At 47.8% G+C, this 17,782-nt stretch overlaps 1 protein-coding gene and 1 pseudogene across 1 annotated transcript; one reads left to right on the top strand and one right to left on the bottom strand.

The window, feature by feature from the left end:
* Positions 1-2,403: 2,403 nt before the first annotated feature.
* Positions 2,404-5,770, bottom strand: KCNA5 (potassium voltage-gated channel subfamily A member 5). The gene has a single exon (XM_002822795.3). The coding sequence runs from the start codon at positions 5,502-5,504 to the stop codon at positions 3,696-3,698; it is 1,809 nt and encodes a 602-aa protein (XP_002822841.3). The 5' UTR covers positions 5,505-5,770; the 3' UTR covers positions 2,404-3,695.
* An 8,933-nt stretch (positions 5,771-14,703) lies between these two features.
* On the top strand, positions 14,704-17,129 carry LOC100432552 (eukaryotic translation initiation factor 3 subunit F-like; annotated as a pseudogene).
* Positions 17,130-17,782: the final 653 nt, after the last annotated feature.

The following is a 17,782-nucleotide window of genomic DNA, read 5'->3' as shown; positions in this document are numbered from 1 at the left end:
AATTGCCGCATCCCCCAGCTACTGGTAAAATTGGAGTTCCTACTACAGTCACCGATCTTGAACTCTGGACTCCATCCCAGAAGACAGTGATGGGGACACGGCAGCGATTCTCCTCAGAGCCACTGCCCTCCCTGCCCTCATCCAGCATGCCCTCCCTTCTTCCCAGCCTCACTGCAAGGCCTGCAGAGCTTTTCTCTTCTACCCTCATCCTCACTGATTCTCTCACTCCCACTTCTGTTCCACATAGCTCCATTTTGGAACCCCCTACAAGGTACTTGGACACACATTATCTTGCATGACTTGTTTTGCTTTATACTGATTGCTTCCCCTGTGAGACTTCAGCTATATGAAGGCAGGAATCACATCCTAATATTTTTCCCAGTATGTCCTTCCACACACAGGAGAGTGCTGGGCCCAGAGTAGCTGCTGAGCAGATCTGTGCCACTGAGGTCACACAAGAGAAGAACGCATGTTCCTCACCCAGGGTCAATATCCACTGTGCACAAATCTGCCACTTCTGGAGGGGACTTGAAGAAAGGTGTCCCTGCACCAAGAGAAACACTCTGTGTCATGCTAAGCCTGGGAGTGCTTTCATCATTCACACGAAAATAACACAAATCCCAACTCTCTGGAAAAACTCCACCAGGGCTCCTTGTTTGTTTCATTCTCTCATCTAGGGGATGTCCCCAGCAGGGCAAGACGAGGAACTGAGACTTTTAAAGTATGTAAATTTTTTTTTCCTGAACCTGTAATTACCTAAGGTTTAGCAAGCATTTCGGCAGGAGAAGAAAAATAGCTGGGAGTAAAAAAGAGGGAGCCAGACGTTTTGCTGTCCTTATACCCAACTGCAACCTGCTTTCTGGGCCTTGGTTGCCAAAGCTGGTAGATTATAAACTCAGGAGTGGTTTCCTCCCATGGGAACCCAGAAGCAACATCTGGATAAAAGGGCTTGGCAGAGGCTCCTTGATTTAATCTCCTCAGGAAGGTAAAGGCTATGGAAATCAATAACAGCAGAGAAGCAGGGAAGGGTGGGAGGCGGCAGGAAAGGGCTCCTTACCTCAGGTAGCCTGGGGAAGAGTCTTGACTCTCAGAGCCCTTCCCTGCTAATTGCATCAAAAGGCAAAGCAGGTTGGCTGGAGTGCAATAGTGGAGCCTGTTTCCAGAATCACAGCAACAGGTGCACTGAGAATATGGCAAGATGGAAATATTCTGAACTGCCTAGTGGGTGCCCCCCTAACCAGTGCTCCAGGACAGATCTCACACATCACTGGTCCCCAGGATTGAAGGCTACAACAGGGGACTGAGATGCTGGACTCCAGGGTTCCCTCTGGAACCACTCTGTTCCCTTTTGGAAACCTGCTTCGCAATATCCTCCCCGAAAAAAAAAGAAATTACAGGGAGCCTCACTCTCTCACTCCCTCCACTCTATCCTTGAGGATTTCTATAAGATTATGCCATTTACTGGACATTTTAAAGATGCAGTCCATTCTAATTGGACTAATATCTTGTCAGGCACCTGGACACATGGAAGACCTGGGGGGCTTCTCTCTCAGTATTTGCTTGAGCCTAAAGGAATAAACCTTCTGGTCAAAGGTGGTGACATCGCTTGTTTTTAAGGAAAGCTGGAGCCCTAGGGGTGATTTCCCTGTCCCAATCACTAGGTGTGTGCTAAACTACAAACATTAGCTTTAAAGGCAGAGAGGGCTTGGAGGTGAGACTGTGTACAGTTGAGCTCTGGCAAGATGCCCTGCTTTTAGGCAGATTGTAAATTATAAATAAATAAAATGTCTCTGTTCTTCTTCCTTTGCCTTAGCATGCAGTGAAAATCAACAGAGCCCTGTCTGCACAATCCTTCTGTTTCCTCCTCAGATTTGGTGTTAAAAGCTTCTGGCTAGAAACGACTTTGGGCACCCACAGACCCTGGCTTTCCTTACTGTGCTGGCCATTTTATTTAAACTCACAATTCCCAGGCATTGATTTATAGATCTCCTCTCACCCACAGGGAGACCTGGCCACACCCTGAGAACTAGCCATGAAGCCCACTGTTGTCCTGGAGGAGGTGTGATTCCAGCCCACCAGCCCACCCTGGTGAGGATGTAAAACAGTCCCAGCTTTGGATCATTCAGCAGAAAAAGCAACAGCAGGAATCCAGAGCCCTACGGATTCCTATCAGCAGATAGCTAATCCCAGAGAGAAATGCTAGCTAGTGTTATGCCAATTGCAATGTTTTGCCACAGCCTCTCAGTGACAAGGGAACAAGGAGATTTGTTCTGAGTTTAGGGATCACTTGGGGGCAAGGCCATAATCTGCAGAAAACAGCTTTTAACGTGAGCAAGCAAAGCCTTCCATTTGGCCTCTCACCGTTGCTGTTGCCATAAAGACATTACGTGCTCCTCAGCCATGCCAAGAGGGCAGTGAACAACCGGCGCAGGTCCCTCTGTGACTCGCACACTGGGGCTGCCAGGACTGCTTCATGTCTGTGAGAATCAGGCTTGTTTCTCAGAGCTGCTGAGAGCCACCCTGAGGAGGCCTGAAAACCTGCAAACAAAGGAATGAAAGCCAGTGCCCGGAGACCAAGCAAGACTGTCAGGGGTCTGATCCCCTTTTTCCTTTAAGTGCCCTCCCTACTCCAGGCTGACCATAAGGGCTAATACTACTGCTTCAGAGAGCATCTCACAGGGATGTCCGTGCCATGAACAGCCTGGACAAAATTCACCCACCATTGTCTATGAGGCACCAAGGGGTACACTGAAAAGACGTCGCCAAGCAAATCATGAGCTTTTCAGATTTCCTCTAACCCCAGTCAATGCGTTTGCTCTGATGTCAAAACCAGAAACAGCCAGTGACAGACTATTTTTAAAAATTTCAGAAAATGTATCAGCTGCAGAAAAACTAACACTTGCCTCAACAAGGTAACCTTTTATTTCCTGGGATAAAAATAAAAACAATAAATTATCAGAAGTATTCCTCCAATATCATTAAAATGCTTTTTGAGGAAAGTTACAAGAATTGTTTAAGGCGCACAGAAAAAGTCAGATTTGCCTTTCTTCAAGAACATTCTTTGCCCTAGACACAAAGCACCAATACCACATCCCAGAAAAGACAGAGGCTTGGAGACACAGGAACAAGAACAGCCCATACCAAGATCTCTGACTCTAATATAAGTAACACAGAAAAACATCAGGACAACTCTTTCTTCCATAAATACATGTATCTTGACAATATATCCAAAATATCTCTATCTGAACTACAGTACAAAAAGCCACTCACCAGGCATAAAAATAATATTTTCCCCTATACACAAATACAATCATATGTAAAGCAAATTTGGAACACATGGATGGAAGAGTTACATAATCTCTTGGGATCTGGGCTATTTAGAGTCATTTTTGTTTGGGTTATCCCTCTGCTGGGTATAGGAGACTGGCTACAAATACATCCATCTCACAGCGCTCACCATTTCAACAGCTCCTGCGTCATGGAATGTGGTACTTTTTAAAAATAGGCGACCCTTGGGTGTCATGGAAAGAATAGAGAAAATGGGGGGATCGAGGGAGGGAGGAAACGAGTGAAAGGAGAGGGGTAGACTGAGGTTACAGTGTGACTTCAAATACTCTGCGGTATAATGTAGATATCCATGTTCAGCAAGCCTCCCATTCCCTACCCCACTGCCACCAGTCTGCCTGAATCTCCTTTCACAAATCTGTTTCCCGGCTGGTGTCCAGGCAGAGGGCGTAAAGGGACCTCCGCAAGTCCACGTTGCTCTTGGCTTTGACGTTACACTTCTCTAGGGAGCAGCTGCCCCTTCGGGCACTGTCTGCATTCTCCAGGGTCCCCCCAGCCTTGAAGAAGGATCCCCTGCTCCCGCTGACCTTCCGCTGGACTCCTTTGTCCAGCCCCGGCCCCTGGCTCTGAGTGCCCTGCTCTTCCTTAAGGACTGCCGGCTCCTCGTGGTCCGTCTCCCGGTGGTAGAAGTAGTTGAAGTTGGAGACGATGACGGGCACAGGCAGGGCAATGGTGAGGACCCCGGCGATGGCACACAGCGAGCCCACGATCTTGCCCCCAACAGTGATGGGCCTCATGTCCCCGTAGCCCACAGTGGTCATGGTGACCACTGCCCACCAGAAGGCGTCAGGGATGCTAGAGAAATGGGTCCCCTGGTTGTCAGCCTCTGCGAAGTAGACGGCACTGGAGAAGAGGATGACCCCGATGAAGAGGAAGAAGATGAGCAGCCCCAGCTCCCTCATGGAAGCCTGCAAGGTCTTGCCCAGGATCTGCAGCCCCTTGGAGTGGCGGGAGAGCTTGAAGATGCGGAACACCCGGACCAGGCGGATGACTCGGAGGATGGCCAGGGACATGGCCTGCTGCCCATTCTGGCCGCCTCCTCCGCCCCCTGGCTGCTGCTCTGCCAGTTCGGTGCCCAGGGTGATGAAGTAGGGGAAGATAGCCACCACATCGATGATGTTCATGATGTTCCGGGAGAACCCTGCCTTGCTGGGGCAGGCGAAGAAGCGCACGAGCAGCTCGAAGGTGAACCAGATGACGCACGTGGTCTCCACGATGAAGAAGGGGTCGGCCAGGGTCCTGGGCAGGAGCGGTGCCACCGTAGGGCCAGAGGGCGGTGCCATGACCCCGCTGCCGTTGGCCCCAGGGGCGGGCGCGGGAGGCTGGTGGGGCTCCGGAGGGTGGCGGAGCAGCTCACGTTCATCCCTGAACTCGGGCAGGGTCTCCAAGCAGAAGGTGATGATGGAGATGAGGATAACCAAGACCGAGACGATGGCGATGGCCCGCGCGGACCCAGAGCTCTCCGGATACTCGAAGATAAGCCACACCTGGCGCTGGAACTCGTTGCGGGGCAGGGGCTTCTGCTCTTCTTTAATGAAGCCCTCATCCTCGCGGAAGCGCTCCATGGCCTCGTCTCCCAGCTGGTAGAAGCGTATCTCGTCCGCGAACACGTCCAGGGAGACGTTGACCGGCCTCCGCAGGCGGCCCCCGGACTGATAGTAGTAGAGGATACCGTCGAAGCTGGGCCGGTTGCGGTCGAAGAAGTACTCGTTCCTCAGGGGGTCGAAGTAGCGCAGGCGCTTGGCGGGGTCCCCCAGGAGTGTGTTGGGGAACTGCGCCAGGGTGCCCAGCTGCGTCTCAAAGCGCAGCCCGGAGATGTTGATGTGGACGCGCTGGTGCTGCAGGGACGCCGTGCCCAGAGGCTGGTCCTCCACCGTGCCCAGGCCGGGATCGCCTTCTTCCTCCTCGTCCTCGGCAGGCGGCCGTCGAGGCCGTGGCAGCTCCTCGGGCAGCAGAGGCAAGGGCCGCACTCCCTGGTCCGCGTCTCTCTGCGCGCCGCGCCCCTTTGGCGCCTGCTCCTTGGGTCCATCGCTGAGCCCAGCCGTCGGGGGACACTGAAGCTCTCCCCCTGTGGCCTGGCCGCAGCCTGCCCGGGCCTCATCGCCTCCTCTGACGGTCATGGCACCGCCGTTCTCCAGGGGCACCAGGGCGATCTCCATGGCGCGGGAGCAGAGGGCATGCTGCGCCCCAGCTGACCGGCTCCCGCGCCCCCTACTCACGCTCCGCGGGCGCCTGGTGTCAGGCTCCGCTCCCGCGGTCGGCCGGCCCCTCTCTGGGGCGAGCTGGGGTTGCTGGCGCGATCCCCTCGCTTGGCCCTGACGTCAAGAAGCCGCTGCCCTGCTCTCTGCCTCTCTCTCTTCTGGCAGCCCGTTACCAAGCAGCCGAAAAGCCTCCTTCCAGCAGATGCAACCTTCAGCCGCCCCTCTCTGGCTGCGCCGCGCTTGGCCTCCACCCTCGGCGCCTCCCCCGCCTTCCCCCTCCTCTCCCCCTCCTCCCGCTTCCCCTCCCGGGTCTCGTGGCAGCGAGTGTCTCCCCGGAGGGCGCAGCTGGGGCCCCTAGCAAGAAAAAGGAGGGGCTGAGAAGGGTGCAGCCCAGCGGAGGGAGGGAAGGAGTGGGGAGGATGGAGGAACAGGTTGTACCGACAGCGCTGAAATTCCCAGGGCAACCAGATGAGAATAGCTCTGGATTTCAGTTCACCTGGGAACCCGCTGGAAGCCGAGTGGACTCCAGGGGGAACGAAGTGCCTTGGGCTAAAGGGACGAGGCTTTGAGCTGAGTCGGAGTATGAGAGACAGAGACGGGAGACACCAGTCCTTTTTATTTTGGAGAAATAAAGGTATTTCTTTGGGAAGGATTACAGAAGGGAGGGGGGCCACGTAGTTAAGGACCTTGAAATACATATATCAATGGAGAAGCATCTCTCTTCCCGTCTTCCTACAGATCCTCAAAAATGTACGAGGGGGTTGGAACCTTGCAGGATTCCCATGCCCTAGCCTGTTTCCAGTACAGACCCAGTGGCAGCCCAGGCAAGCAGCCTAGTCAGGAGATGAGCTGTCTGGTCTCAACCCAGCAGAACCCCTCCACCTGCTCCAACGAATCCCATTTGCAAAAACCACAGCAGGGAAGGGGAGAAGCGATTTTTACAATCCTGGTGAGGGCTAATCCTGCCTGGTGAATCTTGGAGCTAGCAACTGCATCTAGGTTCATGAAGGAGGCTGAGGGTGGAGGTGGCTTATGAGAGGGAGCCAGGGAGGTTGTCCAATCTCTAAGGCTGGAGAATTCCCAAGAGTGGAATAATAACAACCAATACTTACTTGGCTCTTATTATGCACCAGCCCATTCTCAGCACTTTACAAATATTGTCTCTGTGTATTCCTACAGCAACCTATTTTGTAAGTACTGTTATCATCACCATTTTATAAACGAAGAAACTGAGGCACAGAGAGATTGACAGACTCACCCAGGCTTACACAGGTAGAAAGTGATGATGCTGGAACTCAAACTCAAACAATCAGAGTTTGGCCCTTGTCCCCTATATTTCACTCCTTTATAGAAATGCATAATCCTTTTTCCTGATACAAGCACTCCCTCACTGCAACATCTGGCCTGAGAACTTTAGTTCCCTGCTGCAGGAGGCAGGAGGTTGGCTGATGTAACGTATTAATCTTTCTAGGTTGGGACACTAGGAAATCTTCTCCTGCCCTGTCTCTACCCCTGCAGGGTTTTAGCAGGCATTGGTAACCAAGAGAAATCTGTTTCAAGGTGTGTGTCTGGAACTGCCAGACACAGTCTCCAGAAGTTTCTTGGTTTTAAATTATCATAAAGTGGCTGTGTTTCTGAATGTCTGTTTTCATTGTCTATTTCTGTATATTGTTTCTGTATATTGTTTCAGATTTATATGCATGAAGTTAGGACCTCTTGTCAATGAATGTCTCTATCCAAAGGGTGTGATTTGGAAACTTGGTCCTGGGTGCACAAGTGTGTGTTGCAATAGCAGCACATAGACACACAAACTTGGGTCAAGGTTTGAGAAGTATGTGTGCATATGGCTTTTTAAGAGTTTATATGTGAAGGTGGATGTGAATTTGGTGTACATAAGTATTTTCATTGTGTGTGACTGTGCATATAGTTGGCTGTCTTTGCAGATGTGCATGAGTAAGGAAGGGTATGAATATGAAAATCAGTATGTGAAGGCATCGCTGGTTAACCACAGGGCCTTGCATTCCCTTTCCCCATATCTGTGCCTTCCCTGCTTCATCTCCAGTGGGCTTTTATTCTTCTCTGGCTCTGAGGTTGCCAGTCAGGATCAGGTATTTTTCCTGGGGAGCCTGGGACTTACTGAGCTTGCAGAAAGTGAGGTCAGAGACCCATGACAGTCTTGTCTACTGATTCATGCATCTTGTAAATATAAGGATGCTATATTGGTTCACATGGGTTCTCCTCAGGCTCCCCAGAGGAAAGAATTCTCTGGAGCTTGTCTTTCGGGGGCTTTCTGGGAGATTGTTCCCTGAAGAGTAAGAGTACAACATAAACAGTCCAGGAAAAGCACAAAACCCAGGCCTCCTTTAATGTGGTATTTCCTTAAATCTGTTTCCCATGCATTTGCCAGTTCTTATAGGTTTCTGGCAAAATTACCTGCAGATGTCACATGTGGTAGCCATGGAGGTATACTGCTCAAATCTCCCTTAAAGAAAGAATTTGCTTTTTAACTGCCAGAGTGCAGTTAGCTGACAGCCTCCAGCTGTTGGCATTGCCTCAGCTTTAGTGCAGGGGCCACACTCCTTCGGGGTAGCCCTCTGAGCACAGCAGGGTTACAAAGACCTGGCCATTTCTACTCAGTGCAGATTTCCACTAACGGGCAATCTTTGCTCTGCATTTCCCCAGCAGATTGGCCAAGACTTTGAAAGATCTACATTGCACTCTGAGACTCTGTCCAACCCCTCTTCCTCCCCTCTTTCCTTTCACAAGTCCCAGATCAGCATCATAATCTGAATGCTTTCCCTAATGAATTCTTCTTCCTATCACTTTTATCTTTCTTCATTATCTCCCAGTAAACCTCTTACACTCCTAAGTTGATCTCTGTCTTCTTCCCAGAGCGCACATTATATAACTGAAAGCTGATTCTTTACTATCTATCTAATCCTACGAGGTTAACTCTTTCATAGCAGTGCTTAATGTGCACCATCGCCTGAGGATCTCGTTAACATGCAGACTCTGAACCAGGGTAGGGCTTAGAGTGCATTTCACACAGCCCCCAGGTGATACTGATGCACCTGTCTAGAGATCACATTCCCATAAGAATAGATTTTTATCTGTATGTATGTGTGCATGTATGTATCTAGCTATTTAGCTATCGCATCTATGAATGGTATCTACCACACTATATCTAACTATCCATTGATCTATCTGTCTATTTACCTACCTACCTTTCTAGCTAGCTACTCTCTAGTTACCTATTTATCTATTTATAAATGATAGGTAGGTAGATGAGAGAGAGGGAGAGAGCTAACAGAGAGAGAGATATATTTTGAACTCAAGGAACTTTTTTTATTGATCTTTGATTTTCTTTACAACACCAAACATGGTGCCATGTCCATATTATGCATTTCACTAAATATGTACTGAATGCAATTGAACTAGGGGAAAGAAATTCAGCTGTTGGAGCAGGGAGGGAGGGGAAACCTGGGGATAGGAACTGAAAGGTGGTTTCTGAGATTAGCTAAGTACTCAAAGTGGTTGTAGAGATGGGACCTAACCATCTGAAGACTTATAACCATTTGTTCAGGTTGTATACCACTGCATTATCACAGACCACTTCAACTTTGTGGGCAAAAGCAACAATTTCATATTTTGGACTGTACAGTTTAATTTCTTGTGTTTGAGACCTGAGGTGACTATAGCTCTCTTTATTATATGAGTAACACAAAACAAGGAGACCTGCTGGATTTTCATCTAGGTCAGGGAAAAACTTTCCCCATTGGACAGCATTTAAAGGGACAGAGGGAGGCAAAAAATATGCCACTAGTCTTTCTGTCAGACATTGATTTTTCTCCTCTGTGGTGCAAGGGGTTCATAGATGCAGGAAGCCAAATGTGAGGACAGGATCCTAGCAGTGGCCTTGTCTGACACACCCTGCCAGCCAGGTAAAGATACTAGCCAGTCTGTCCAAGTCTCGGGGCTCAGGCTCCCTCTGCTCCTTTCTTTCAATAGGAAGAGAGGTTGCTGGTGAAAGGACCACATCTCTAAAGCATCCCTAGCCAGCTCTGGCAGGGCTCCACCAGGAAACCCAGGCACGGCCCAGAGAGCTTGAGTAAGAGAAGTGCACTCGGAGCTGCTTTTCCAGCTTCTTTTTTATTCCTCTGGTAAACCAGTTATTCCAACTTACCCCCATTACACCTGTGCCTGACTTCCCCAAGTTTTCCCTCCATTAAAAAAGAAAATTGAGCAAAACCAGCATTGTATCTTCTCCATGAGGGAGGCTGTCACCCCCAGATTAGCGAAAACTTGTTTTCTCCAACCTCCCCACCATTCCTTGGCCAGCATCTTTCATCATCTAAAGCATTTAAAGGGACAGAGGGAGGCAAAAAATATGCCACTAGTCTTTCTGTCAGACATTGATTTTCGTCCTTTGTGGTGCAGGGGGTTCATAGATACAGGAAGCATCTATGTGTTACTCATATAATAAACAGAGCTATAGTCACCTCAGGTCTCAACATAGAGGCATTGGAAGTGGGAAACAAGGGCTCAGGACTTCTTAGGCTGGGCCAGCAAGAGCCAAAGAGAAGACAGCTTGGTCAAAATAAACCATACTAAGGCACCTTTCTTTAAAAATAAATAAATACATACATACATAAATAAGGAGAACTTGATTAACCGGTCCTTGGTAGGCTGGGTCTTACTGCCAAATATCACAGAGTCTATAATTCCATGGTACATCACTATTCCATAATGCATGGCAAAGATGGATTTTCAAGCAATAATTGGTAATAGTGTATTAATCAGCAAAAGAGTGAAGCTGTCTCTCACCTAATTCTCTATCCTGGATGCATTCGCCTCATAGATCTGCAGAAAAACAAAAACAAAAACAAACAAACAAACAAAAAACACTTTAATGAAGGGGGAATCTGTTCTTCCCTTCCCTCCCCTTCCCTTCTCACTGGCCCCTTAATCCAACACCTTGGGAAGGAAGCCCTGGAAGTGACCTTCCTTTCCTGTTTGACGGAAGTGACAAAGATGGAGTAAAACAAAACACAAAAACAAAACATGCATGCCTGTGCTGGGGGCAGGTGGCTGGTCACTTGCATGTTGAGAGATGGAAGCAGGACGGGGAGGAGGGGCAAGAATGAGGCGGAGGGTTGGGGGAGAGCAGGGGATTATGCTTAAACCGACCCAGATCCTGACAGAGACCTCCGAGGGCTACTAGGATTTCCTGTTTAGAAAGATTAATATGAGAGCCCATTCACACAAATCAAGGCTCCCATCTGGAGCTTGATTTCTTCTTTTCCTCTCTCCCTCTCTAGATATAATCCAGGAATAAATTCATTAATGGATTCATTAAATCCAGTGCATTCTCAAAGGCCAGACATAGAAAATAAAGCATCCTAAACACACAGGGGCTGGGGGTTCAAGGGACAGCTTGCCCTGTGAGTACTGCTCTTCTCTCTCTCCTTTCCTTCCCTTCCCTCCTCCACGGGCAGGCTGGTGGGTTAGAGGTGCATTGTCATCCTCTCTCAGACTCTATTTTTCTCTTGTCCATCTTTTCCTCCCTCAGACATCTCAAAGGTTTCTACTCCCATAACATGAAAACCTAACTGTGAAATTATGAACTAATGGTTTCATTTGTAGTTTAGGGCTAGACATTGTTTGAATTGTTTTCTGTGTCCTCAAGAACAACTGCAACTTTTATTTTCTAACTCTCTGCTTAGGTGCCCAGACCAAGGAAGGCATTCATTAACTACTTTTGAATATATTCAATATTCAGTTGAATATATGTCTTTTCTGGCTAGATTATCGTCCACATTGTATAAAGATATATTTATGAATTTAACTTATGTATCGAGACATAGTTTTTAAAGTACTTTATTTTAAAAATGCTAAGCAAACGTAAGACAATTTTATTATTATGTAAGCAACATCCCTTCTAAGGCGGGAAAAATCATGTGGTCGCTACACAATTCCTGCAGTCCAGGCAGACAAAGATGTGCGTAATATTAGCGTTTGCACCCATTTTTCCCAATGTCCTATCAAACTAAGTTCTCTTTATTTCGATTTGGCAAAAAGTAGGTTTAGTCACGTAATGGGATTAAGGCTCCACCACGGTTTTGATGTAACTGGACCTGGGGGCTGGGATGGAATGGCTTCTAGAGGCCAGCTACTCAAAATGCAGTCCATGGACCAGCAGTGTCAAGGTCACCTATAAATGTATCAGAAATGCAATTTCCTAATCCCCTCCCCAGACCTACTGAATTAGAACATCTGGAGACTGGGCCCAGGAATTTGTTTCCACAAGTTCTCTGGGTGATTTTGATGCCTGTCAAAGTTTTAGAACACTGCCCTACAGGGCTGATTTTTTACTGGATGCCATGGTGCATAAGGAATTCTGGGGCTGGGAGAAAAATTCTCTTAGATAAGAGCTTGGGATATGGACTGGGGTAGACCCAGCCAGAGTTCCAGCAATATGCCTTACTCATGTGCAACTCAGCCTTTCTACAACTCAGTTTCTCTATCTGTAAAATAGACACCAATAGTACCCACCTCTTGTAGTTGCCCTAAGTATTAAAGCTCTGATGGAACATAAGTACTCAATTACTATACTTGGTATTGTTAATGCTAGTTAGTTAGTCTGTGCAATTTGACAGCTGACAAGTACATGCACAGTCCCCAAATTATCTGCATTAATTGTCTATAGTGACCACTGGGGTAATTAGTGGCCTCTATCTTTGTTCACCCAATGATGTGGCCATGATCTTCTAGCTTAGTGGAAAGTGAGGCAAACTGTTTCCCTGGGTCTCAGCCTCAGCATGGCAGATACCCTAAGTGGTGGGTGTCACAGTAAGAGACCCTCATCATCTGGTCCAGGCCTTCCTGGTAATATCAGTTTTCCAATTGCTGCTGTAACAAACTGCCACAAACTTAGTAGCTTAAAACAACACAAAATTTTTATCTTGCAATTCTGGAGGTCGTAAGTCCCAAACAGGTCTCTCTGGGCTAAAGTCAAGGTGTCAGCAGGGCTGGTTCCTTTGGGAGACTTCAGGGGAGAATTTGTGTCTTTGCCTTTTCCAGCTTCTAGAGGTCACCCACATTCCTCGGCTCATGGCCCCCTCCTCCATCATCAAAGCCAGCAACTGCATCACTCTGACCTCTGCTTCCTTTGTCACGTCTCCTTCTCTGACTCTCCAGCCTCCCTCTTCTAGCTTTTAAGAACCCTTGTGATTACATTGGTTCCACCTATATAATTCAAGATAATTTCCATTTTAAGATCCTTATTTTAATTATATCTGCCAAATCCCTTCTGCCATGTGGTAACATGTCCACATGTTCCAGGGATCAGGATGTGGACATCTTTGGAGGACCATTATTCTGCTACCACACTGTTTTTTTTGCCCCTCCGAAGTATGCAGGGAGACTCATAGGATGAGACTTCCAGAGACTCAAGAGACCTAAGAGATCAGCTAGTTAAATCATCACATTTTACTGTCAGCAAACATTTGGAGATTTGCTCTCGAGGAAGAACAGAGGCTGAACAACCTAAGACCCTGGCTTAAAACCCAGATCTGTGGAGTCCAGTGGTCTCACCAGCAGGCAAACTCTCTGATGTAGAGAAAAAGACCCCAAGCAGCCAATAGTATCAAGTCATAAAAATTTAGACCCGGACTTCCAGGAAGATGAAAGGTGATACTGAAGATTGAGTCACACCACGAGGTGCCTCAGTCTCCGGGTCTGTGGAGGAAGAGTTTATCGTGTTTGCTTATTCTCTGAAAGCTGTCTTTCTACTCCTGAAGTCCGGTGCATGCACGGAATATTTGCGAATTGGAAGCCTGGTCTCTCATTAATCACTGCCACTTCTCATGGAGCAAGAGACAGTGTGATTTCTCACACATAGCAATCATTTCTTTCCCTGATAAAGACAGTAATCTGGGGAAGGGCAATTATCTCAGCAGAATTACCAATCTCGCGGCGTGTCTGAAAGCACACGGTATTCATTTGCTGCTATTTTAATGTCTGCCGTCTTCCTAGCCCCTCCCCAGCCCAATGCTGAAACCCCCACTCTCCCACCCTCTTTCTTTTCTTTTTTCTTTCTTTTTTTTTTTTTTTTCACTAATCTTGGGAAATAACTTCCTTATTTGTAGTGGGCTGATGCCAATTGTGGGAATATGATATTGAGGATCGTAATAAGGACTTTCACACTCTCAGCTGAGGCTTGGCCACCACCCATTGCATTTTTCGACTGAGCTTCAAAGCTTTTGTCTTTGCCGACAAAGAAATGACTGGCAAATGCACCTACGGCTGACTTTGTGAAGGGCCTAGTGACTCTCAGCTCCCTGGTATTACTCTACTAAACTGGATAACATTGAAAAACAGTTACCAAGGGATGAAGGCTGCTTTCCTAGAGCCCAGGAATAAGGCAAAATTGCAATGTGTGTGTGTGTCTGTCTGTCTGTCTTTGGGCTGAGGTGAGGAGGGCCTGGCTGCTAGCATCCTCTCTAGGCCATGCAATGAGCATGACATTTGGAGGCAGAAAACAATGGTTGAGTCCCACTCTACACTTCCGACCACTACCTATGTGGTTTGAGCAACTAATTTAGCCTGTCTAATGTTTGAACCTATAAAATGGGAAATACAACATTGAGTTCATGGTTACAATAGGGTTTGTGTAAAATAAACTGCCTTTAAACTGGGGCCTATTATGTAATCATAATAGTTAACATTTCTTGAGCTGTTGTTATATGCCCAACCTTGAACTACGTTTTTCACATACTCCACAATGATGCATCCTCAAAACAGCCCTAAGGAGTAGATGTTATTGTTAATTCTAGTGTGTAGATATGGAAACTGACTAATGCAGGTAAGCGAATTGTCGAAGGTCTCTTGAGTAGTAAACGGCAGAGCCCTGGTGGCTGCTGGTCACTGCTATGCCATTATTGAGGCATCTCCTCTGAAGGACTGTACAGCAGAGGATGTTTTTCACTGAGGTTCTCTTGCTAACTCTCCATACCCTTCTCCCACCCTGGCCTTACTTACATCAAGTACTATTCAAGGCCAGTTGGAGAAAAGCCAATGATAAGGTATGAATGACTGAGAGCCCTGAAGAGCTCCCACGACATTGCTTGTTCATACACAAGAATCTCTAAAAGGTGGAATGCCTTACATCTTGTCAAACCCAAGTGACTTCAAGAGGCAGAAGTTTCAGACCCTGATCGTCTATGTGACTTCTGAAGAGGGAGCAGCCTATTGGCTGCTCAGCCAACCAAGACAGCTCCACCTGCTGCCTCCTGGCTCCGGCCTCAGTCAGATCTGTGCAGCCTGGTTGAGATCAGAAGGAGTGAGGTAAGAAGGAAGCTGTTGAGAGAAAGGAAAGTTAAGGCCACCAAGACTCAGGTGTGGAACGTCAGAGGTTTGATTTTCAGTCTCAAAGGAAGGAGCCTTTGTGGAGGCCATTAGCACTTCAGAAACACTGGAAATAAAGAAGGGCTTGCTTTTTGAGACAGAACTGATAGTCACCAGAAGCCACAGCTGAGCTATGCCAGTTTTCGCCTCATTATGGACATTTATAAAGATTCAGGCTCACCCAGGGCCTTCCTTTAGGGGAACTCTGAGCCCCTGAGCCCATGATCGTCTCAGCATTCACAGGAAAGAGGAGACAGGCTAGGATGAGAAGTCCGAATCTCTGAAGGAAAGGGCAGCAATACTTGGTGATGGGTGTGAAATCTGACTCTGCAAAACTTACTGGCTGTGTGACCTTGGGCAAAACACTTAGCTTCCCTCTCCCTTCATTTCCTTCTCTGTAAAATGGCACTAATCCTATTACTACTATATTAACAGTAGTAATATAACAGAGTTGCTGTAAAGATTAAATTAGTTAATATTTGTAAACTGCTCAGACCAGTGTCTGGCACAAAACAGGCCCTATGTGTTTATTAATAAATGAAATTTTAAAGATAGATTTCATGCCAGGAAGAGGGCCCAACACATTCCTCTTTAGAAAGACTATAAATAGAGCCAACCAAAGGACGCAGGAATTTCCTGTGAGTTAGGAAGCTGTAGGGGCTATGCAGACAAGCAGAGGGAAAGATCACAAGCTTTGGAGTAGAAAAATCTGGATTTGGATCCCATGACACTATTTATGCTCTGTGTTACCTAGAGCAAGTCCTATAACTTCTCTGAGCCTCATGTCTCTCATTTGAAAGAGGAGAAGATAGCATCTAGCCCGCCAGGTTATCACCCAGATTGATGATACATGAAAAGTAACTGGGACCCCACAAGCCCCAGTTAGGGTATGCTCTGTTGCCATCATTCTTATCACTGTCCATCTACCGAGTAGGAAAACTCAGGAAGACCACGTAACCTTTGTCAGCTACTCTCACCACTCCGGTTTTCATGCAGGTACATGTACTGCCTCAGGACATCTTTCTTTTTTTTTTTTTTTGAGATGGAGTAGTCACCCAGGCTTGAGTGTGGTGGTGCGATCTTAGCTCACTGCAACCTTGGCCTCCCCAATTCAAACGATTCTCTTGCCTCAGCTTCCCGAGTAGCTGGGACTACAGGCATGTGCCGTGACACCCAGCTAATTTTTTGTATTTTTAGTACAGACGAGGTTTCACCGTGTTAGCCAAGATGGTCTCAGTCTCCTGATCTTGTGATCAGCCCTCCTCGGCTTCCCAAGTGCTGGGATTACAGGCGTGAGCCACCACGTCCGGGTCATTGTTTTTGTTTTTTCTTAAGAGATGAGGTCTCACTCTTGTTGCCTGGGCTGAACTGCAGTGGCCTTGTCCCCATTTCTTACTCCAGGTTTTCAGTGAGTCTGTGAAGCTTGTGTACATTGCAAGGAGGCTGTATTGGTCAGGGTGCAAGGAAACGCAGAACCTCTAAGAGGTATGTGTAGTAAATAATCAGTTACAGGGATTTGACCCTATGCAATCCTGGGAGCTGGTTGAGAGTCTCTATAAGGCTACTGTCTTTCTGTTGGATGCTAGAAATCCAGGGCCCCTGGGAAGGCATCAAGAAGGGAAAGTGGGAACAGGAGCCGCAGCCAGCCGGTGCTGGCGTTGGTGCTGGGACTGAGACTGGGGCCGAGGCTGGGGCCGCTGCCGGGGCTGGGGCTGGCGTGGCAGGAGGAGAACTTGCTGGTACCGCCGGTGTGGCCATCTTGTCGAGAAAGAAAGCCTGGGAGGACCATGGGAGTGATGTTCACACCTCTGACAGTGAAATATGCATACTATGACACTGAATGCATTGGAGTTGACCTGATCATGAAGACCTGCTTTAGCCCAACAGAGTGATTGGACTCCCAGGTGACTTGCAGCAAGTAGGAGGGGTATCAGCTCACATCCAGGATGCCCTGAGCACAGTGTTGCAATATGCAGAGGATGTACTGTCTGGAAAGGTGTCAGTAGGCCACTTCCTGATGAACCTGGTTAACCAAGTACCCAAAATAGTTCCCGATGACTTCGAGACCATGCTCAACAGTAACATCAATGACCTGTTGATGGTGACCTACCTGGCCAACCTCACACAGTCACAGATTGCCCTCAGTGAAAAACTTGTAAACCTGTGAATGGACCTCAAGCAGTATGCCTGCTGGTCTAGGTCTTAACCCCAGGACGCAGAAGTGAAGGAGAAATGGGTTTTTTGTGGTCTTGAGTCACACTGAGATACTCAAGTGTGTGTGACTCTAATAAACATAGCCTACTTTTCGTAAATTAAAAAAAAAAAAAAGAAGGGAAAGTGGATGTAATGTGGGAGAAGGCAGAGACAACCTGGGCCCCTCAGGGCAGAATGGAGCCCGTAACTCTGTCCTCACTGCCTCCAACCCTGATGACGTGCTGGTCCTAAAGGGGAAGGTGGCTCCCTCTGTCATGGAGCTAAAACACATACCTGGTCCAGGAATCAGAGAAGCTGGTGAAGGATTCAGAGAAAAGCAGAACATGTGCAGGCCCACCTGCCGCCACCCCAAGGGCATGAGTCACAGATGAGTGACAATGTGCCTGAGCTGCAGAAGCACCTGCCCCACCTTCTGACAGTGAAAAGTAACACAGCTGCCACTTCACTTTTGTCCTTCAAATTTCAAGCAAAAATGTCTCTTATTCCCCACTCTAACTGGGGACTTGTAGGGAAAAGAATTCTGGGAAACATATTTCAGCCTAGCCCACTTCACACGTTATAAAGCCCCCACAGAAATTGTTTAAAAACCTAGACGAGCCCCTTACAGTGAGTTCACA

This window comes from Pongo abelii, chromosome 10 (genome assembly GCF_028885655.2).
Source record: "Pongo abelii isolate AG06213 chromosome 10, NHGRI_mPonAbe1-v2.0_pri, whole genome shotgun sequence".
In the NCBI taxonomy this organism is placed as follows: domain Eukaryota; kingdom Metazoa; phylum Chordata; class Mammalia; order Primates; family Hominidae; genus Pongo; species Pongo abelii.
Note: the sequence above shows the minus strand (reverse complement) of the source record. Positions and strands in the feature narration are given on the sequence as shown.

Bases quoted from the DNA above. Each gene is read 5' to 3' on its own strand.
- KCNA5 (XM_002822795.3), bottom strand. From the start codon at position 5,504: ATGGAGATCGCCCTGGTGCCCCTGGAGAACGGCGGTGCCATGACCGTC.